This window comes from Mastomys coucha, unplaced genomic scaffold (assembly GCF_008632895.1).
Source record: "Mastomys coucha isolate ucsf_1 unplaced genomic scaffold, UCSF_Mcou_1 pScaffold16, whole genome shotgun sequence".
NCBI lineage: Eukaryota > Metazoa > Chordata > Mammalia > Rodentia > Muridae > Mastomys > Mastomys coucha.
Window position 1 is genome coordinate 6,302,985 of NW_022196898.1, and position 21,441 is coordinate 6,324,425.

At 40.9% G+C, this 21,441-nt stretch overlaps 2 protein-coding genes across 6 annotated transcripts in view; one reads left to right on the forward strand and one right to left on the reverse strand.

The window, feature by feature from the left end:
* The window catches only part of Nbea (neurobeachin), a 551,294-nt gene that overhangs the window by 155,979 nt on the left and 373,874 nt on the right, over positions 1-21,441 (reverse strand). For all 5 annotated transcript variants that reach the window (XM_031373880.1, XM_031373884.1, XM_031373881.1 and 2 more), the window contains one exon: positions 15,440-15,576. In XM_031373880.1, the coding sequence (XP_031229740.1) occupies positions 15,440-15,576 (137 nt within the window). The remainder of the gene's footprint in view (positions 1-15,439; positions 15,577-21,441) is intronic.
* Positions 10,367-13,899, forward strand: Mab21l1 (mab-21 like 1). The gene has a single exon (XM_031373886.1). It carries the CDS (start codon positions 11,975-11,977, stop codon positions 13,052-13,054), a length of 1,080 nt encoding a protein of 359 aa, XP_031229746.1. The 5' UTR covers positions 10,367-11,974; the 3' UTR covers positions 13,055-13,899.

The following is a 21,441-nucleotide window of genomic DNA, read 5'->3' on the forward strand; positions in this document are numbered from 1 at the left end:
GATCTTAGGTCTTCATGCTTGTCTAGAAGGTCCTCTATGGAAGGAGTTATTTCCATAGCCCAGAATGTAAAAAATTTGACATCAGTATGACTTTAACCTGTCCATAAAGAGTTCTTTCTACATGTTGGACATGTTAATACATTTAATTTAGTATCAGCTAAATCCTTTTTTTCTATGGCCACTGTATTTGTAGACTTTCACAAATTTTTAGAAAAAATGATTATGCTGGTTCTTACTCAGAATAATAATATAAAATTTATTCTAAGTCAAATGTTGAAAAATACCTAAATACAGCAAGATAAACTAAGTTGGAAAACCACAAAAGTTATATATTAGAATTCTAGTTATAGCCTGTGGGATGGTGCCTGCCTTTAATCCCAGCACTCAGGAGATAAAGGCAGGCAGATCTTTGGGGGTTTGAGGCCAGCCTGGTATACACAGCAAGTTTTGTTTTGTTTTGTTTTTGCTTAGTTTTTCAAGACACAGGGTTCTCTGTATAGCCCTGGCTGTCCTGGAACTCTCTCTGTAGACCAGTCTGGCCTTGAACTCAGAAATCCCCCTGCCTCTGCCTCCCAAGTGCTGGGATTAAAGGCATGTGTCACCACTGGCCGGCCACATAGCAAGTTCTAAGACAGTCAGGATTATGTAACAGAGAGACCCTGTCTCAAAAAATATTCTAGTTACATATGTTTAAACCGGTAAGATATTAATACTTTGTAGTAGGGAATAAGAAAATGCTCCTGTTTCTAATATGGTGGGAGTTTGAGGATTAACACCTGGGGTTATCCTCTGACTTTGATATGAGTGCCATGGAACATGTGTCCCTGTATTCAGATGAACACAAACACACACATACACACACACACACATGCACAGGCGTGCACGCTCACAGCGATATTTATATACAAAATTTAGCAACAGGGTTTTGGTAGTACCCAATGGTGATGTAACTGTCTCTTATTGAAAGCTGTTCTAGTGTCTAGTTCATTTGGGGAGTAATATATTCAGGGGTTCTGAACAGGGCAGTTAGTATCATGAAACATGGTATCAATAGAAGGACTGAAGGGTGCAGGTACAGTCAATTTTATACCTGGTGATTTATAGATACTATTGACAGACAACGGAATTGCATCCTAATATACTGACATAAACTGAAGATAAATGTCTGTCAATTGTGTTATAAATTTTCCATATACATTTTAATTATGACATAATTTTCAGTAATACTAATGTTTAGCTTATGTAACTGTGTGAAGCTTCAAGTGACTATCTTGTTATACCATGCCATGCAATTAGTATGAGAAAGAATTAAATAAACTTTTCACTAGGAGAGAATATATTCACTATAACTAACTTTCCAGACCTCACAGCTTATTGGCACAGTGAACTGCAGAGGATGGGTCTGTCTCCAAGACTGATGCTCGGTGGTTCTGTAGCTCAGCTGCTACTGTTGAGCATCATGAGAGTCTGTATCACACATCACTGCCCCAGGAAGACATCACTATCAAAAGCAGTTCCTACCAGAGATTACTAGAGAGTAAAAACATTGTAATGTGGTGACTGACCATGTTTACTTTAAAGGGTCTTTTCTGTTAAGAGAATAAAATTGTAGGGGCAGGGGAGAAATCACATCTAAAAGGTGAGTGTTTCAAGGAGGGACTTTGGTCCTGTATCAGGAAGAGCTTTTTTCCTTTCCAACAAAAGGTCCCTTTTGTTGTGGGCTCCTCCTCAGGAGAGGGACTGAGAGCCATTCTGGATAACAGAGGAAACACACAGCCAAAGGAGGGGCCATAAAAATATCCCTAGATTTCCCTTCTGCCCTTATATAAATTGCTGGAGTCATGAGGCAAAAGTTTATTTAATTCTTTCTCATACTAATTGCATGGCATGGTATAACAAGATAGTCACTTGAAGCTTCACACAGTTACATAAGCTAAACATTAGTATTACTGAAAATTATGTCATAATTAAAATGTATATGGAAAATTTATAACACAATTGACAGACATTTATCATTGAAAAAACTACTCATATTTGACAGGGACAAAAGCACCCAGGGCAAAGATTTCTTCATTCTGATTTGACTATGGTCAAATTTGAGACAGGGGCTGATAAAGCTCAGGCTGGCCTGATTTTTGCTATGTACTCCAGGCTGAACTCAAACTTAATTCTTCCTGCTTCAGTCTCCTACGTGGTAAGATGATAGGCAGCCTTGTGCCAGGGTACCTGGGCAAACAGTGTTCTGGGAGGGGCTATCACTTTAATTAATGATGAAAGGGAGTTTCACAAGGCTTGAAAAAAACCAATATATTATTTTGGCTTTTATACATTGATATCACAGAGTGACACAATATGGGTAAAATAACCTTATAGAAGTACATAGATACTTATCCAAATAACTGTTGAAATAATTATGTCTAAACTTTTCATTTTATAATGCTATAGCCCACTAAGGTTTTTATTTACTTCTGTTTATTTTTATTTATTTCTTTGTGCCTATGGGGCAGGATATGTGCTTTACAGAGCACCTGTGGAAATATACAGTACAATTACAGCAGGTAGCTTACTTCCACTGTTTGGCCTTGGGAACCGCATACTTGTCATCAAGCTTGGAACCCAGTGCCTTCAGCTGCTGAGCCATCACACTAGCCCTACCTATGAAAATCAACTGCCTTTAGACGGAAATAGTACAAGTTTACATTCATTGGATAGTATATATCCTTCTTAAATCTTTTTCCCTGTGTGACAGATCAACAAGTTATAAAATTAAAATTTATGATATAACATTAAGATCCCTATAATAAGAAGTTTTAATGCCATTGATCATATCCTTAACGTAACATATTCTTAAAATAGACTCAGAATACTTACCCACAGAGGCTGCTGCTACAAAGAATACCAGGGAGCTCAAGAACCCACATATACTGGCCTTTGTAATGTAGTCCACAAACTGTGGACTGACACCAGCCACTTGGCTCAACTTGGCTCTGAAATGATTTGTGTGTTCCTAATCCTGGTGTCTCCATTTTTGAGGCCTACCATTTCTTTTGCAGGCTAAATGAAATCATACACTCATTAAGTATTGATCTCCACTCTATGTCAGCTCCCTTCTTGAGTCCACATAGGTCTCATTAAGAACATCATAGCATCCAAGGCATAAGCTGCCAATCATACAGGAAAACAAATTTCATGGCATCAGATGACATTATTTTGATTTTGGTTTTTTAAAGATACAGATATTGAAACTATCACAGCCAATCGTATGATTTTGACGTGAGCTTCAGAGGTTAAGTTACTATCTAAGAAAGGTAATCTGGTTGCCTTTCACAGCAGCCTGCAAGCTCTGCAATCTGCATAGAGAGGGGCATTTGTCATCATTAGCTGAGCTGTGACAGCTGGCACCCAGGGTGGCCTGGAATCAAGAAGTGGCAGAGATTCTCTGGGTCTTGGTTGCCATTCAGTATAGTCAAGTGTCCTATATGAAAAGCTTTGTGATGTAACTAACAGAACTGAACATACTTGAATTTTCCACAACATGGATAATACAACGATGGCATGTAATTAGCAGGCTGCCCTAGACAACGAGATGCCGTTTCACTTGCGTCCTGCCTGCTTCTTACAGGGGTTCTCTTTTCAGAACCCAGATAGCTCCAGCACAGTGCTGTTTAAAATTTATATTTTATTGCAGTGGTTGTTTTTAATTCTACCTTAAGATTGGGCTAGGGTGATCAATTAAATACAATTGAGGAAACAACACAGATAGAGACGATGGTTCTTAGAGACATTAGAAATAACTTCCCAGGAAAGAGTTTACATACATACACACAATATGGCATGCTTTCTTGGGATAACATTAATATCAAAATTAGACCATTTCCACAACATGTCCTCCAATTGTTTGAAGTGTATGTAGTTCATAATGAATACTTTTTAAAAAATTCCTTGGCAAAGCTTAAAGTAAGAATCTTTTCTCCAAATGATTGCTACTATTTGTCTGAAATAGCTGTGGCTAATATGTTTTAAAGATAGGTGCTAAATCTGAAAATTTTTATATCTAGTTAACACAAAGCAATATAAATAATTAAAAAGAAAGTGCAAATTAAGGAACAGGTTGACTAACCTTTTAAAACTTAGAATATTACATATAGTCTCTTTATAGTCATCAATGCTTGAAAATGTAATCAATAACACTGGCTTTATATTATTATGTAAACTAGTTTTTCACAAATAAAACTAATTTTTGTGTTAATGTAAAATCTATGCAAATACATGCAGTCATTTATCAGGAGAGCTGACAAGCATTCCATATTGGAGAGGAAAATGAAACTGCCTCAAGAATAGAGGCAATTAATTATTTCTGTATTTTTTCTTCTTCTGTCTTGAGGCACAAAAGTTATCCATCCAGTTAAAACAGCAAATGAAATAAAGAGATTATTTTTTTATTTAAACACATATGGCTTTTGCCTGCAATACTGATCACCACAAGGTCTACAGATGCCCGTGGCTAAATTGTGTGCCGGCAGATGCACACAAGGGAAAACGCGCTAATGCAGCGTGGAGAGAAAAACAAATGAAGAACTGCGCTGCCTACTTGGAAACCCAACCCAGAAACCAACCCACACCCACCCTCCCCAATGAATTATGCATTCTGCTTATCAACTACAGGTGAAGGTTACAAAACATTAACCCTGGTCTTTTGCAAAAAGTATAAAATGCTTTTAAATTTGTAAAGACATTTTGTGTGCATGGGTAGTTCTCAATGTAGGTGGATGTCTGAGAAATACATAGATAGTTCTATGGATATGATAGTGCGATTTAAACTTCTTGGTCTTACAACAGAAAGTATATGACACCAAAATGGGTTTGATGAGTAGAAATTGTTCAATTTCTAGTCAGCAGCTTTTAAATCCATTTGCCAGCAATCTCGGAAAGTATTACTGAAAACTGGTCAGAACTGGGCTGGAGGGGCTGGAGAGAGGCTCTCTGGACCCCGAGTTCTGTTCCCAGCACCCACACCAGGCATCTCACAATTGCCTGTAGTATTCCAGTCCAAGGCATCCACTAGCCTCTTCGGACTTCTCAGACACTCACACACATGTGCTAAACATTCACATTCACAACACCCCCCCCCCCAGTCACATAAACCAAACAAATCTTAAAAAAAAAAAAAAACAACAAAACAAAACAATGAATAACTGGATCATTATAGAATGTTTTCTTTTGACAGGTTACTGTAAAAACACAAAAAGCAAATTCATCTTTTACTATCTGAAATACTATGGATGTGTGTATCCATGTGCAGGCTACTTTATCAACATTAAAAAGAATGTTTTCTAAAAATTGTTTAAGATTATTAAGAACACAATAATTTCTTTCTTAGTAGGCCTATAAGTTTGCATAATATTAACCTTTCTATTTAATTGCAAATAAAGATATAAAACAAAGCATTTAAATAATTTGCATATATGGAGGCACTTCCCAGTGGCAGCTGAGCTACCTGGGAGAGCAGTCGCACCTACTGGGACACTTCACTCATTCTTTGCCTTGTATTCTTGACCATCTAAACTTAAATGACAATGTGTATTTATGTGAAATTTGGATAGAACCTCGTGTTCCAAGAATGTGAACACATTATTTAGTATTAGCTGTAATTACTCCACAGGCTCTTCTTATACCATGTAAAAGAAGGATCAGAGCAGCTTCAAAGCAAAATACAAAGACTGACAGTTTGTGAGATTTCTTTTTCTTGCCATAAAGATACTAAATAACAAATATGCCTCAAATATTGCTAATTCATTTGAGAATTCACAGCATATGGAAATCTCACAGACTGGAGCAGTACTGCTTACAGATCAATATACTCATTCAACTGTATTTTTAAAATTGTTCTTATTTAATTTTTATGTCTATGGGTGGGTTGCCTGCATGTATATATGTACATCAAGTGCCTTAGGAGGCCAGTAAAGGCCAGTTGTCTGGAGCTGGAGTTATAAAAGGTTTTGAGTCACCATGTGGGTACTGGGAATTAAACCCAGGTCCTGAAAAAGAGCAACCAACCCAACATCCAACCCTACACCCAGCTTTATAAAGCAGATTTTACATAAAAGTAAATCTAGTGTTTTTATTTAACAGGATTCTCAATTTTTATTTTAAAAACACTACATTTAAATTATGCTCTTAATTTTGATTTTAAATTTTTATTCAGATAAAAAGGTTATGTAGATTTAAAAGTACTATTTATCAATTCTACTTTCCACTTGATATTTTTAACACAACACTATTTGAAAAATTGTGCTTTTAGGAAATAGTACACATTGAGTATAGCTGGAAGGGAAAACAAAATATTATATAGGAGGTCTGTTAACAAACATTTACAATCTATACATATATATACATATATATCTATTTATGACAAGTCCTATTTGTATACTAATTTCTTTTTCTATAAAATATTTGTCACTGCATAAATGTGGTTCAAGAGGTGATCATTTTATGTAATATAATTATTTTCAATTAGTACTTTAGTTAATGATTCTTGAAATTTGCAACAAAGCCCAATTTATAAAAATGCTTTTAAACTGCAAACACTAACCAGAAAAAGAGGGAGATTACTTTAGATAAGCACCCAGTGGAAGTTGACTAGCTAGAACCCGGATTCTAGTCTCAAGGTCAGGCTGAATGTTTTCAGTAGCTTAATCATACACAGTATGGCGTGGTGATAATGGCGGTGCAGTCCTAGATTAACAAGCTAATCACACCTGCTTCCACTGCTTTCTCTAAGTGCAATAAAAATGCAGCCTACTCAGGGCACTGGGGCTGCAGTCACACACACAAAAGCCTGGAAACTCATGTTTATTAGTTGGGGGGGGTCCTTGTTTTCATACAGAAGAAAACAAAAACAAAAACAAAAACGAAAAAGAAAGTGAAGAACCCACTTCTGTCTGCTGACTGCTGTGAGATCTGAATGAAGCATCAGGCTGACATCTAACACAAACAATCTTAGTTTGTCAGAAAGATGGCGAGGATGAGTGAGGAGATTACCAGTTCTTTTCATTGATGCCTTTCCCCTCAGCCCTTTTCTTCCTCTTCCTCCTCCTCACTGACTCTCCTCCCTCTTTCTTCTCCAATTTACAGAAGCAATGTGAAATACCCTGCACCTCTAGCACACATTCAAATGAAGGAGAATAACCTGCAATAATTACATATACAAGCTGGGTTTTAACTCCCTTATCTATAAAAAGAAACATTCAGCTATCATCAAGGAGGGGGGAGGATGTGATTCTTAGAAGCTCTACTTCTAGCTGGCATCTTTAATCTCTAAGTCATTTTCTTTTCAACACTTATTAATGGCAACACTAAGCAATAATGTAGAAAAAAATATTTGACACTACAAAATGTGACCATGTGACTGACCACTAGGACACATGTGATAAAGAACACTGAGGCAATGGACTCCATCATTCAAGTTAAGGAGAAGCAATTAAAAAAAAAAAAGTAACCTCCATTCTTAGGTACTCAGGTTGAAGAAAGAGAACAGGATTATGTCAAAAACACTGATCTTAGTCTTTGCCTGACTTTGTAATGAACCTGGCATTCAAACATGGAATAATGACTTTAAGATATCCCTAAAATGTTTAAGTTAATTTTAAAAGTGTTTTTAAACCATAAGTCACAACAGAAAGGTATAAATAGATGCCATCAAATTACCAGAAAACTCCCTCTATTTTACTTTATTTAATAAGACACATAAAGAAAACCATACACAAATATCTGTCTTTAATTTCTCTAGTGTAAAGAAGGGGAATATATTATGTCTGGCAGAAAGAAACAGTTAAACAGTTAAAGTACCATGGGTACATTTTTAGGAAAGAAGGAAAGGGAAGAAATCAGATGCACACAATGAGCCTTCACAGCCACTCCAGCAGTAGAGATAAATAATTTAATAAAATCAACTTCATAGTCTTTAGTCCCCAGTGTAATAAGCACATATTAAAAAAAAAAACCCTCTAAATTCATGAACAGTTGTGAATAAACTAGCTGGTGGCAGATAATGAGAGCAGGGAGAACAGTGTGTGTGTGTGTGTGTGTGTGTGTGTGTGTGTGTGTGTGTGAGTGAGCATCGGAAGAGCTCAGATCCCTGACCATCTTCTAGAAGGTTGCCACTGGTAAAGTCAGTGAACGTGCAATTCAAGTTTAAATAGTCACTGAAAAAGGAACAACAATACACAAACTGTAGGCTCTACACTTCTGAGCACGCAAAGTTTTTCTTTATCCCCCTGTAGATGGTGTGGGCATGGCTTTGCACAGGCTAAGGAAGTGCATTCCCACTGGGACAGTCACTCAGGAAGCTGCACTTCAGAAATGCTTGTCGTGTCCTTGTTATTTGGGATGTTCCAAGGGTTAAAGTTCACACTTGTTTTATGTTCATAAATATGGCTAGATGGTATGATAACTGGCTTGTGTCTTAGCTGGACTTGTTTTTCCTAACTGGAACATTTTAAATCCAAGCTGCTTTAGTTAAATCCTAAACACCATTCCAACGCAAGCATCTCAGTGGTTACATCATGAGATTCTTGGGTATTTCTTTTCCTTCCAATTAGGTCACTTTTCTTCAATTATCCGTCTATTATTAGCTTATGTCAAGGATGTCTAAATGCATACCACTGAAAACAATTAACCATTTAGGTCTTAAAATACAAGGCGCACACAAGCTTTTCTTCTGGTATTCAGTAAGACTGTATTTTAAAAATTGTCTAGCATCAATTCAGTTCTTACACAGACTTTTCATATAACAGACTTTATATTACTTGTGTATCACATCAGCAGTTCAAACAATCTAATGGGTCAAATGTTTTCTTTAAATTAAAATTACTATCAAGTAGTTAAATAATTTACAGGTATAAAAGATATCTAACGCCAAAACTTCGATTAAAATCAGGTGAATTACACAAAAATACATCATTAATTTTAACTCCTCTCCATGGGCAATTCAATTAAAGCAAGCACAGAAGGAAGGAAGCCATCAGTGCGGTTCAGTTTTTCTTCAACAAGGAGAGGTGTTGAGATTACGGAAAGGATTCAGCCACAGGCGCAATTCATTCCCCGGACTAAGGGTAGCTGGCGATCTGGGTAGCCGCAGCTAGAAAGACAATGTAGCGTTATTCTAAGCCTCCAGGTCAACCGCAGGGACAGCAGCCGCCCGGTGTCCGGTTTTATGTAAATCACTGTGGGCTCCCGGCACGGCGGGTGCTTCAGGACGCCGCCGGCCGCCCCGGCCTTCCAGAAACCCTCACTAGCCCGCAACACTCTAGTTTCGCAGTCCTCTTGCTCCAAGCTAAAATCGTTCGGGAAAGGCCTCAGTTGCATCAATTAGTTTGCTCAGAATGCTTCAGTGTTTAGATTCGCCTTAACCCAATTAAGCCGCACAGCGAGCCCAGAAAGATGCGCCACCTGCGCCTGGCTGCAGTCTGCGGCCGCCGGACCCCGAGTCCTTCTGTGGACGCAGGGAACCAAGGCCTCCGAGTCGAACTACCTCGAGTCCCATAGTCCTGGGTGAGGCACCGGGCGCGCGCTCACCCGGGAAGGTGAGGGCCAAGTATTCCTGGGTGCTCTGAGTACAGCGCACGCAAGGCTGGGGCCATTCGAGGGCGGGGAGGCGACGAGAGCCGAGGGCACCGAGAGTGTTTATCAGCGGTGGATGAGAATGGTGACATCCAGACACCCAGGAAACTTTACAATTAGCCTGGAAGCAGATGAGCCAAGGAAGAGAGCTGGATGGGGTAGGGTATGCGCAAGGGTCGAGGGGAGAGAGCTTGCCGGCCCGCACCCCATCGAACTACGAACTACGCGTCCCCTGCGGCTGCTTCCTGCCACACAGCTCTTTCTGTTGGTCTGGCGCTCTGGGTTGCCTCTTCCAGCTCCTTTTCAGCGGCCAAAAGGTAGCAGCGCATTCACCCACGACGCCTGCAAACTGGGGAGGGGCTTTGCGGGTCCCCAGTCCCCTCTCCCAAGGGAACAGGTCTTGAGGAATGGAGAAGAAGGCCATCGTAAGCTTCACATGTGATGTACTATTTTAATCTAATTCTGAATCTATCACTCTTGGGTAACAAGAAACGAAATTAGAGGTGGCCCTGTGATGTTTGAAGGTGGGAGTCTTCAGCAGGAGCCCATTAAAAGTGAGTACACAAGTGCTACCATACCCTGATACTGGAAATTCTCTTAATTTGAAATGAACAGACCTTTGTAGTAAAGGCAGACAACTGAAAACTACGACATGAGCCCTAACTATCCTACCTTTAGTTCCTGTGCACTGAGGACTCAACTGAGGTCACGGTACTGGAAGGAAGAACTACCTATAAAACCTCCTTAGGGTCCCAAACCCGAACTCTCCTTAGATTCCAAAAAGAAAAGCTCATTTCTTTGAAATTTCCAAGATGAAACTTAAATACATAATAAAAACCAGAACCTGAATGGTTACAAATTATTTTTTGGAAGCTGTTAGCTATCTTCTCATAGTCAAATTATTACATCCCATAAGATTAGGAACCTACTCTTGGTCACCACTGAGGCTATCTGAAATGGAAGCTCCATCTTTAAGCCGGCAGAGGCAAACAAGCTGGAATGGCCACACCTTCCAGGGACCAGTGTTAAGCCCATCTCTGTGAGTCCTCTAGAGCCTTCTGTACCAGACAGCTCACTTAGGAGATGGTACTCAAGTTTCCTCTAAATCTCAGAGACCAACTTTGGGAGTGTTCCACCCACAGCTGGCTGGTATTTCAGCACTGGCCAGCCTCGCTACAGACAAGGGAAACTGCAAACAGGTGAACTTGTTTTAAAGGCTACATTTTTAGTTGGGTAGATATCATCTACTCCATTGAGCAATACTTCTTAAATTCCTCTCAGCAAATGCAAATGGGAGAAAACCTAGGTAAAAAGAGAACAGATTCTGCCTAAGGTTTGAAAAAGTATTCTGACTGGGAACACCCAAGTGAAGACTAGAGAACCCCTCCACATGAAGCCAGCAGTCAGTTAAGAAGCAAACTTCTAACTTGCATTAAAAAGACCCCAGGGATTAACGGGCATTAATTACCTTTCTCTAAATGCAAGTTAATGACTTTGTTCTAGAAAGCCCCTTTGACTTCACTAATTGGTGGATGACCATTAGTACAACTGGATAGCTCATCAGAGGTGAACAGACAAGAGGGCTTTTCAGCAAAGAGAGTCACTTGTCTTCACCAAGTCTTTCCCAAATGTCAATATGCTTCAAGTTATACCAAAGCTGGGAGATTTCCCCTTGCTTTCCAACCTGTCTAGGTGGCCTGGGTGGTTTTCTGCCGGCAGCAGCTTCCTACCTTTGGTTTCTATGCCTCTATCCACGAGGGGGGATTAATTAGCCGGGCTGAAGCTGGAGGAGGCTGTCGTGACGAGCCCAGTGGCGATTGGCCGCCCGCCTGCCTGGCCCTGCCTTTATAATTTCCACACGAGTGCATCTGGGCTCTTACACAAACCAACAGCAGCTTCTTCTCACACACACACACTCACCCCGACGCACACTGCACACTTCTCCTCTACCTGATTAACAGTCCCGCACACACCATGATTACGGGAAAACGTAAATAAATACGTAAAGGGGTGATTATTTTGACTACTAGAAGAGCTTTGCTGGGTCTCAGCACAACTTTTGTTTTTATTACCGAGAAGGTGCTCTCTCCACGCGTCTCTCTCAGACACGGATTCTTTAGCGGAGGGAAGAAAAGGGGAGAGCGCAGCCTTTCACTTTAAGACCCGCTAGGCTCTAGCGGAAAAAAGGCCAGCAGGGCAGGGCGGCCCCCTGCTGCAGCTAGTCGAGAGAGGCTCGGTGCCTTTTGAGCGTGGCCCCCTTTCTCCACCGAAGTTGGCTCCAGCGATAGCAGCCGCATTGGATCCCACAGCCTACTGCGAGACTCCGGTGTACAATCCGGATCTCTGCCCCAACATGATCGCAGCCCAGGCCAAGCTGGTCTACCACCTGAATAAGTACTACAACGAGAAATGCCAGGCCAGGAAAGCTGCCATCGCCAAAACCATCCGGGAAGTCTGCAAAGTGGTCTCCGACGTCCTGAAGGAGGTTGAAGTGCAGGAACCGCGCTTCATCAGCTCTCTCAACGAGATGGACAACCGCTACGAGGGCCTGGAGGTTATCTCTCCCACCGAGTTCGAGGTGGTGCTCTATCTGAACCAGATGGGGGTGTTTAACTTCGTGGATGACGGCTCCCTGCCTGGCTGTGCGGTGCTGAAACTGAGCGATGGGCGCAAGAGGAGCATGTCCCTCTGGGTGGAATTCATCACCGCCTCTGGCTACCTCTCGGCGCGCAAAATCCGTTCCAGGTTTCAGACACTGGTGGCTCAGGCGGTGGACAAGTGTAGTTACAGAGATGTAGTAAAGATGGTGGCTGACACGAGCGAAGTGAAACTGAGAATCCGAGATAGGTATGTGGTGCAGATCACCCCGGCCTTTAAATGCACCGGGATTTGGCCGCGGAGTGCTGCCCACTGGCCGCTTCCGCACATCCCCTGGCCAGGACCCAACCGGGTGGCAGAGGTCAAGGCCGAAGGGTTCAATTTGTTGTCCAAGGAGTGCCACTCCCTGGCCGGCAAGCAGAGCTCGGCTGAGAGCGATGCTTGGGTGCTGCAGTTTGCAGAGGCTGAGAACAGACTGCAGATGGGGGGCTGCAGGAAGAAATGCCTCTCTATCCTGAAAACCCTGCGAGACCGCCACCTGGAGTTGCCAGGCCAGCCCCTCAACAACTATCACATGAAGACTCTGGTGTCCTACGAGTGCGAGAAGCATCCCCGAGAATCGGACTGGGACGAATCTTGCCTGGGCGATAGGCTGAACGGAATTCTGCTGCAGCTCATCTCCTGCCTGCAGTGCCGGCGGTGTCCCCATTACTTCTTACCGAACTTAGATCTGTTTCAAGGCAAACCCCACTCGGCCTTGGAAAACGCTGCTAAACAAACGTGGCGACTGGCAAGAGAGATCCTGACCAACCCAAAAAGTTTGGAAAAACTTTAGAGGATGATCTAATCCAGGGCCGACGAGAAAGAGCATTCTTCTCAAAATCCCGACGTAATGAAAACTTCCTGGTGGATGCCTACGAGCTATTTCTTGAGACAGTGCAAACAATCTCTTCCTTTAAAAGGAGTAACAACACAACATCTAGCCATCATCTCACACACCCCTACAAAAGAAGGGAAAGAGGTAGAGAAACACAGGGGAAACGCACGCACACCACAAGCATCTTTATGGAGGCATCCCCCAGCTCCCCTGAAAAGTGCACAACCCCCGAAAACAGCGGGCTGCAAAGCAAGACCATGGCCAACTCCAGCAAAGGATTATAGTAATCTTGAGACTTAGGTGCATCAGCCTTCCAGTAAACAGGACCCGGATGTACCACCGGAAGAAAGTGTAATGTATATTTTGATCTGTAACAAAAATTGTGATCTCATGTTGTCTTTGAAAGTGTGGATATTGGTGTTTTGTGATTTGGTGAACAGAACTGAAATTGCCATTTTGGAAACTTGCAGACATTTCCCACAGAACAGAGATGCATTTAAAGGTAGATTTCCTCCTGGTACTTTACCTGTCTGTGAAGTGTCTGAACTTAAAAAAAAAAAGTTTACATTTTGTTTCAAATATATTGCTTGTTCTAACATTCCGTAAGTATACTTGAAATGTTATTTAAATATATTCAAAAATTTGAATTCAGCTTATATAATAACGCTTGAATATCTGAATTATATATATATTTGAAAATGCACTTGAAAATACACTGGATAATTACTTTTGTGATTTAGAATTTAATTTCTGTTGCTGATTTTTATTTAATTAGGAGATAATAAATGAAGTAAAATACCAAATTGCTGTGTTTCACTTTAAATAGTTTTTTTGTTGTTGTTGTTAAATGAGGTAATAATTCCTTTTAAAAGTCAACTTGAGAATTTTAAACATTTTGACAAACAGGTTAATAAAATCACTAAAAATAAATATTAAAAGGGCTCTTTTTAGGCCATCTATAGAAAATATCCACTTCCCCAGTTTCTAATTTACTCAATGGTTCTTTTCTAAAACGAATATATTTATAGCCTATTTCTGAGACCTTGATTCTGGTTAGTATTTCTGTAGTCTTCTGAAAATGTAAGGGAAAAAATTACCACGGCAATAGAGATGACTGAGTTTAAGAGCAGCAAAATCCGAGAAAATTAACTTAAACCATAATACAAAACTTTGAAGTTTGCATATGAAGTATAAGCAATAAAATGGAGATATATTTTAGCACAATAAGTGTTATTAGAATAAATTAACCAGAAACCCACAGTTCATTCTTACTACACAGGGAAAGCTAATGGCAAAACCTAAAGACAAGCTTTTATTTATTTAAACACAGCACATTCATTCTCTCATTACAGAAGCTCTGGTAGCATCTCACCGATCAAGATCAACAAGTGCTGAGAGGACCCAGACTAAGGGTTCACATTAGTTAATTCAGGTAGCGATAAAGTTTAGAATTAACTTTGCCCATTTACAAATAATCTATATTATGTGTCATTCTGCATATAACTTAAATATAAATAATAAAGTTCAAGTCTATTTTAGAACTGCTTTTGAAATTATTTAAAGGAAGATCATTGAAAATGATTGTAAAATATCCAGTATTACATACCATTATGTCAACCAAGACCTCAGAAGAAATTTACAGATATACAGTTATATAAATAAGAAAACAATGGGGTACATCTCAAATGGCTGCTGGGCAATGGGGCTTCTCTGAGGGTCAAGGTTAAAATCCACAAGATAAGATTTAGTCAACATGTATGTCATTCCAATGCTCCAAATGTGCCCCTTTTAGAATGGCATACAAGTGCTAGTATATGCTGTGTGTATATATTTAAAATCAAAGCTTATAAAGAACCTGCTTCTCTTCCTTTTAAATCCATATGTAAAGTCAATTTAATTCAGGAGATGAAAAATGGATATAATAATGGAAATTAAATTATATGTAAATGGCCCCTGCCCCAGTTTCCTTACAACCTTTCAATAAATAATAATTCATACTGCAGTATATATTTTTGGAAATTAAAAGTGATGTTAACACAAAATTCCACAAGTCTGGTCCTAGCCTTCCCAGGCTCTGAGGCACTGCGCCCCTTATTCACCAACTCTGCCCACGTGCACACAAAGGCACATGAGAAGACTACTCAATTGCACATGCTCTCTTAACACAGGATTTAAGCTCATTAATACAGTCTTCGATTCTGAAAGAAATCATGTTATTTCATTCATTTTATTTTCTGTAAGATGAGAATGTGTGTACTTCTCCAGTCATTTAAAACCAAGCAAAACTGAAAACCACATCCCGCTATCAAAGCCCTCAGTGGTGTGCAGAGCACTCTAACTCACTTTTGTGTCGATCTTCTTGAAGGAAGCATCATCCTCATCCACCTCGAAGTAGATTTCTGTTGTAGTGATAGAGAGGGTTCCCTTGGCCACCACCACAGGAGCAATGAGCTGGGCAGGGGTGCTGAGAACCACGGGGCCTGCAAGACATGGGCAGTGGGTCAGGCTAGGCCTTTCTGACACTTCCAAACTCCCTCCCAGAGGGTATGTATGGCCTCATTTTATTTTGAATAACGCACTAGGAAAAATGGTGCCTACGTTATGTAAAGTCTTTTCATGTTAGGTAAAGTCTGTTTAGCATTTATACGGTACCTTAAAAGGAGACTAGAGTAATTCTACAAAAACTCAAGAGGTCAGGGTTTTGAATAAGACCTATAACATGAAAGTTTGCAACCTCTGCCTAGAAATCTACATGTGTGGTGAGGCACTGCCATTATCCGACTTACAAATGCAGAGCAGAATGGAAGCTTAGGTGCCTCGCTATTCCATGGAACACCATCAGCTCTCCAAGAGATCCTAGGCAGTGGATCCCAAAGACCAACCATCCTCTAAGTCATTCCTTTTGGCAGCTGCTCTACCCAAAAGAGAGGTGATGGAGGCGAAAGTGGAAAGTGGCTAAATATACAAATCCCATGTTATGTAAGGGCTGTTTTAATTTTGGCGTTCTTAGGTGGGATACATTCACTGGCCGCAGTATATTGTCACTGTGGTTCTTGTGAAGAAAATAACGAAAATCTTGTGCGTCATTTTTCTCACTACAGAACACTAAAGATGAAAATGTAAGAAAAACACTGAAACAAAACTATTCTTGGAAATGGGGGCGGAAAGTGCATTTTCACAGCTTTTTGACCCACATAAATTAGGACTGAATAGATTTTTAGAAACTGTTCATACTTCGAATTTCCTCAATTACAATACTGATTCGAGGGGGCATTACTTGAAATTCCTCTTCCCGATATTTGTCTAAACACACAAGGCATTCTGAAATAACGCCGGCTTTGTTGATGTTTTTTAGGTTCTAGTGAGCAAAACAACCCTAGCCATTAAAATCATCCTCCGCTGCACACAGCAGGAGGCAGGCGACCAGGGAGTCTTGCTCGAGCAGGCCGGACCCGAGCCAAGAAAGCCCGAGGAGCCCGCGGTCCAGCCCGCGGTTTCTAAGGGGAGACCGGCAGGGCCTCGGCCGGCTTCGGTAGGGCTAGGAGTCAGGCAGATTATGTGGGTTGCCTTCAGGGCCCCGACCGCCCAGCAGAGGAGCGACGCGGCCCGGGCCCTGGCTGCGGACAGCGGAGTTGGCTCCTTGCGTGCCTTTCCGGAGGTTTTTTTTTTTTTTTCTCCTTCCAAGGGGCGAAGGCGGTCGGTCTGGAGCGCCACTTTAAAGGCTCATCAATCTTAATCTAGGTTGCTCAAGTAATTATGCCCGAATCTCTTGTACGATTACAAGTGGATTTGGGTTTCTATTCCCCAGGCCCTCCTTTGTGTTTATTGGTGGGTCCGCGCTAGCCGGCGCCTCCAGCCTCTCGGGCCCTCCTTGGATCTCCCGCGCCCGCCCGCCCGCCCACCCGCCCGCGGGTTCGGAACCGCTCCCTTAACCCTTGCGACACCGCGGCGCTGTTGTGAAGCTAAGGTTTCTTAGCTCCCCTGCCGAAAAGGTCATTGTATTCGCATCTGAAACAAGGTGTCTTAAACAGTTTTGGCTTGGGAAAAAAATCTCTAGGAAAGATCAACGTGACGACCACGCTTTAGGATTTTAGATTCTGACATTTGGAGAACAATGGTCAAAAACATTAAAAAATGGCGAGTTGCTTTCTTCTCTTAAAAAGTAATTTAACACATTCAAACAATAAATTGGGGAAGTTGGAAAAAAAAAAAAGAGATCACGAGTCTAGTTATCCAAACTACACTCTGATTTACTCAAATACAGCACGAATTATATATACATAGCCCAGGAGCTTTTAGCTGCGAACACATTTCTCAAAGAAGGCAGCACTTCCTTTTGATTCTACTCCTTTTATTTTCTTCTATTGAGTTGAGATTTTCTGGGAGTTTATAAATGACTTTCTTTAAGAAAGGCACATCACGAAATATTCAACCTTAGAAGTACAACCCTAACCCCAACCCCAACCCCCACAAATCTCCAATTACAGCTCCCAATTCTGTAGATTGTTGGTGGAGCTCAGAGTTGTTTTTGTTGTTGTTGTTGTAGCCTCCAGGGAACAGAGCAGCCACTGGGGGCACACAGTTAATCCACTGCAGCAAAGAGAAAGGGGATTAGTTTTAATCCCCTTAGGGGACCCTCTGGATTTTAGGGATCCTATATTAAAATGTTTACATAAAGCACAATCGCAAGCCAGCATGTTTTCCATATGGCACGGAGCGATTTAGAAACCTGCGATCTTTTCCCAAACAGAGTGTTTTGAAGGGCAGCATCCCTGGAGTCGGGAGATGCTCATCCAGTGGGTTCATTTCTGGCTGCCCCTCAGCCCCCATCCAGCCCCCATCCAGCCCCGACCCCAGCACTAGTTTAACCTCCTGAACTTTGCTCGGTACAGTGAACTGGGAACTGATGGTAAATATATCCATTCCAATAGCTACCCCAATAATGAAAGAATAAATTACAATAATGTCCTCAGCACACACAGGGCAGTATTACTGGATGGAAAAGGCTGATTCTTACCGTACTGGCACATATAATCATTTAAAACTCTACCATAAATAGTGATAATTAAAGGAAAAGAAACAAATGTTCTTTACTTCTTCCATTGGCTATGGACCCATGACTGCTTTTAAAGAAAGGCTAGGTGTGCTACTTGCTTTTATCCTAGAAGCCGTGACATCAGACATCAGGAAGGAGCCAGGACAGGGCTTCTCTTTGGAGTCATGGTTCTTAGGAAATGGCAAATCTCACTGTGTACTGATGTGTGGGAAGTACATATATGCCCATGGAATATATTCTATTTTATTCTGAGTCAGGGTTTCTCTGTATAACAGCGCTGGGTGTCCTGGCTTCCTGCTTTTGCTTCCTATGTGCTGGGAATAAAGGTGTGCAACGTCATGCCAGCCTTGGAATATATTTAAAAGAATGCTAAATACCCATGTGTTTGGATTGTGGTACTGAAAAATCAAAACTCCAAGCCTAGATGTCTTAATAAAAGCACATTAGCATCTTAATCCAACCTTGCACTCCTCTACCTCCATTTAGCTACAGCTCACTACTACAAGAAACTAGGTTTTAGATGTCATAATTGTGTGCACCTGCAACTGAACCACCGACTGCTCACTCTAAGGGGAGAAGAGTGGCAACTTTGGGGGCCTGGGTGGCAAAGAACAAACTGTAGGATCAGGGTCTTGATAAAGGGATTTGAAAACTTTCATGACTCAAGAAGGCAGACTGCTGTGCAGTGGAATTTGCTGGAAACAGGGACTATTTGGAGATCTGGTATTTTAATAACTGTTTTAGAAGCATGCTAAGGCTGTATCTGGAATGCAGCATTTACCCACTTCAGCCAGGAGAGGGGGTGTTTAGTGTTTCACGACCTTGCTTTTGTCTGAGCTGAGATGGAATTATTAAGTTGTCTATTGTGACATCATGGATGATGGTGCTCTGTGATGTTTATGTTCAGCTCAAGAGCACTCTGGCTTAGCTTTGACCTCCAGACCAGCTCCCACAAGTCAAACCTGTTTCTTCTCTGCTCTGATGCAGAATTTAATGTTTTGCTAGGGTCTACAGAGTCCTAGTTATCAAAAGGCAATTGTGACAAACTACATTTGCAGATAGTACTAAACTTCACTTACCAGTTCTAACAGCACAAAGAATATGGAGTCAATTAAAATTGTTGAAGTCCAATTAAAATTGACCTGCTAGAATTATTTGATAAGATATATGGCTATTGAATACCTTGTTTAGGGTATGTGCAATTGCAATGTATGCTGGAATCAATTGCTATTTCTCCTTCTCCCCCCTTTTTGAGACAGGGTTTCTGCTCTGTGTATCCCTGGCTGTCCTGGAACTTGCTCTTGTAGAGCAGGCTGGCCTCAAAGATCTGCCTGGTGCTGTATCCCAAGTGCTGAGATTAAAGGCATGCACCACCATTGCCTGGCTGATATTTCTTACATTTAGCTAATCTAAAAGTCTTGTATTTGGGGGGATTAAAAAATTAAGACTAAAATATGAACATAGGATAAATTTTCACAGTTGGTTCTCTAATGCGACAAAATTTCTGAGGAAATGAAAGTGTGGGTAACAAAATGTGGCCAATCCACTGACCACAATGACTATGAAATTTTTATTTTTTGTAAGTACATTGTTAGGAAAACTAGAGGGGAATCCAAGAAAAAAATTGAAAGGCTTTAATTTCAAAATAAATTTCAGAGGCACATGGGAAGGTTAGAATTTTGTTTTGAAATCCTAGGAAAGTTTTAAGAATTAAAAAGCAGAACTGCAGGCAGAGGCACTTAGAGTCTGAGTTTGAGGCCAGCCTGAGTTCCAGGACAGCCTTGCCTACACAGAGAAACTCTGTCTCAAAACCACCATCACCACCACCCATCACCACCACCAAGAAATAGAAGTGGGCTGGAGAGATGGCTCCTGGTTAAGAGTGCATCCTGAGTTTGGTTTCTAGCATCCCATCAGGTGATCCACATCACCTGTAACCTCAGCATTCAACACTGCCTTCTGGCCTCCAAGTGCACGTGAACTCAGGTACACACCAATCACAGACATGTAATTTAGAACATAAAAAATAAAATAAAAAAAAAAAAGGGAAAGTGGAAATGTTTGCTATGTGACTGGAAGAAGGGAGAGGGCTCCGAACAATCCTGAGAGAATCTTCTGTTTCTATCATCTAAGACAGTTCCTTGTGCTTCAGGTATTCTCAGTGTCTCAAGGGGAGATGCTGAAGGTTTTATAGTGAACACTGATACCTGTCCAAAATAAGTGGACACTTTGAACATTTTCATAGGGTATTTCTGCGTAATTATTCACTTACCTCCCACAGCTTACTCAGGTTAAGTACTTGTGCTGAAAAGAAGAGTATATTTTCTTCAACAACTATCACAGATTTTGCAGAAGAAAAACTTTAAAAAGCACACTGTCTATGTAACACAGTACTGAGATATCCAGAACACAAACTGTACTGAACAGCAGTGATTGTTTTGGAGCTTGTGTGTGATTTGCTCTCCCAGGTGATCTGGATGAGATTTGTGTTTCCAGTTATGTTACAATTAGTTTGACATATGGGAGACATCGTTCATCTTCTAAAATTAGGACTCATTGATGGCACCAGGATGTCATGTTGTATCCGGGAAGAGTAAATTCCTACTAGACTAGATCTGGGACTAAACCGGAGGATGGGATTGAGATCTGAGGGAGCAGGAGGCTTACAGGGGCTTTGGACTCTAGCTTGGGCTTGTGCTAGCCTTCTTGTTTCCAGGGCTTCTGGCACATTTCCACTGCAGCTTTTGTAAGTCACTGAACATATTACTGATCTGTTCCTCCTGTTCACATAAGCAACTTGAAGGTGGGTATATTTTCTTCACTGAACCCAGAACTCTCTCATAGAATGCACTGTGCATTTACACAGAAAAATGATACATACCACTGTTTCATTTGTATGCCACAGTAAAAGTTACTTAAAATATCAAATACTATTTTCTATGTTTTATTTCAAATTGTCCTTTAAAAGCATAAGAGAGACTGAATCCTGGAGAAAATAAATTGAAAACTATACTAAAATCCAATTGGGAATTATACTTGATTATTCTATTGCACCCAATATATATTACTCACCAAAATGGCATAATTTTATAACTGCCACAGTTTTCTCAGCATGCAGTTTGTTCTTTCTTTAGAAATTATGTATAGAGGCATTTAATCAGCATCCCTTCATTCATGCAACCAACAAGAAGTAATGACTGTATGTTGTATTCTTTTAGAAACTACAGAGAATACAGTAATGTATAAGGTATGAATTTCATAAGGAAGGACCTTACAGTATGGGGTAAAA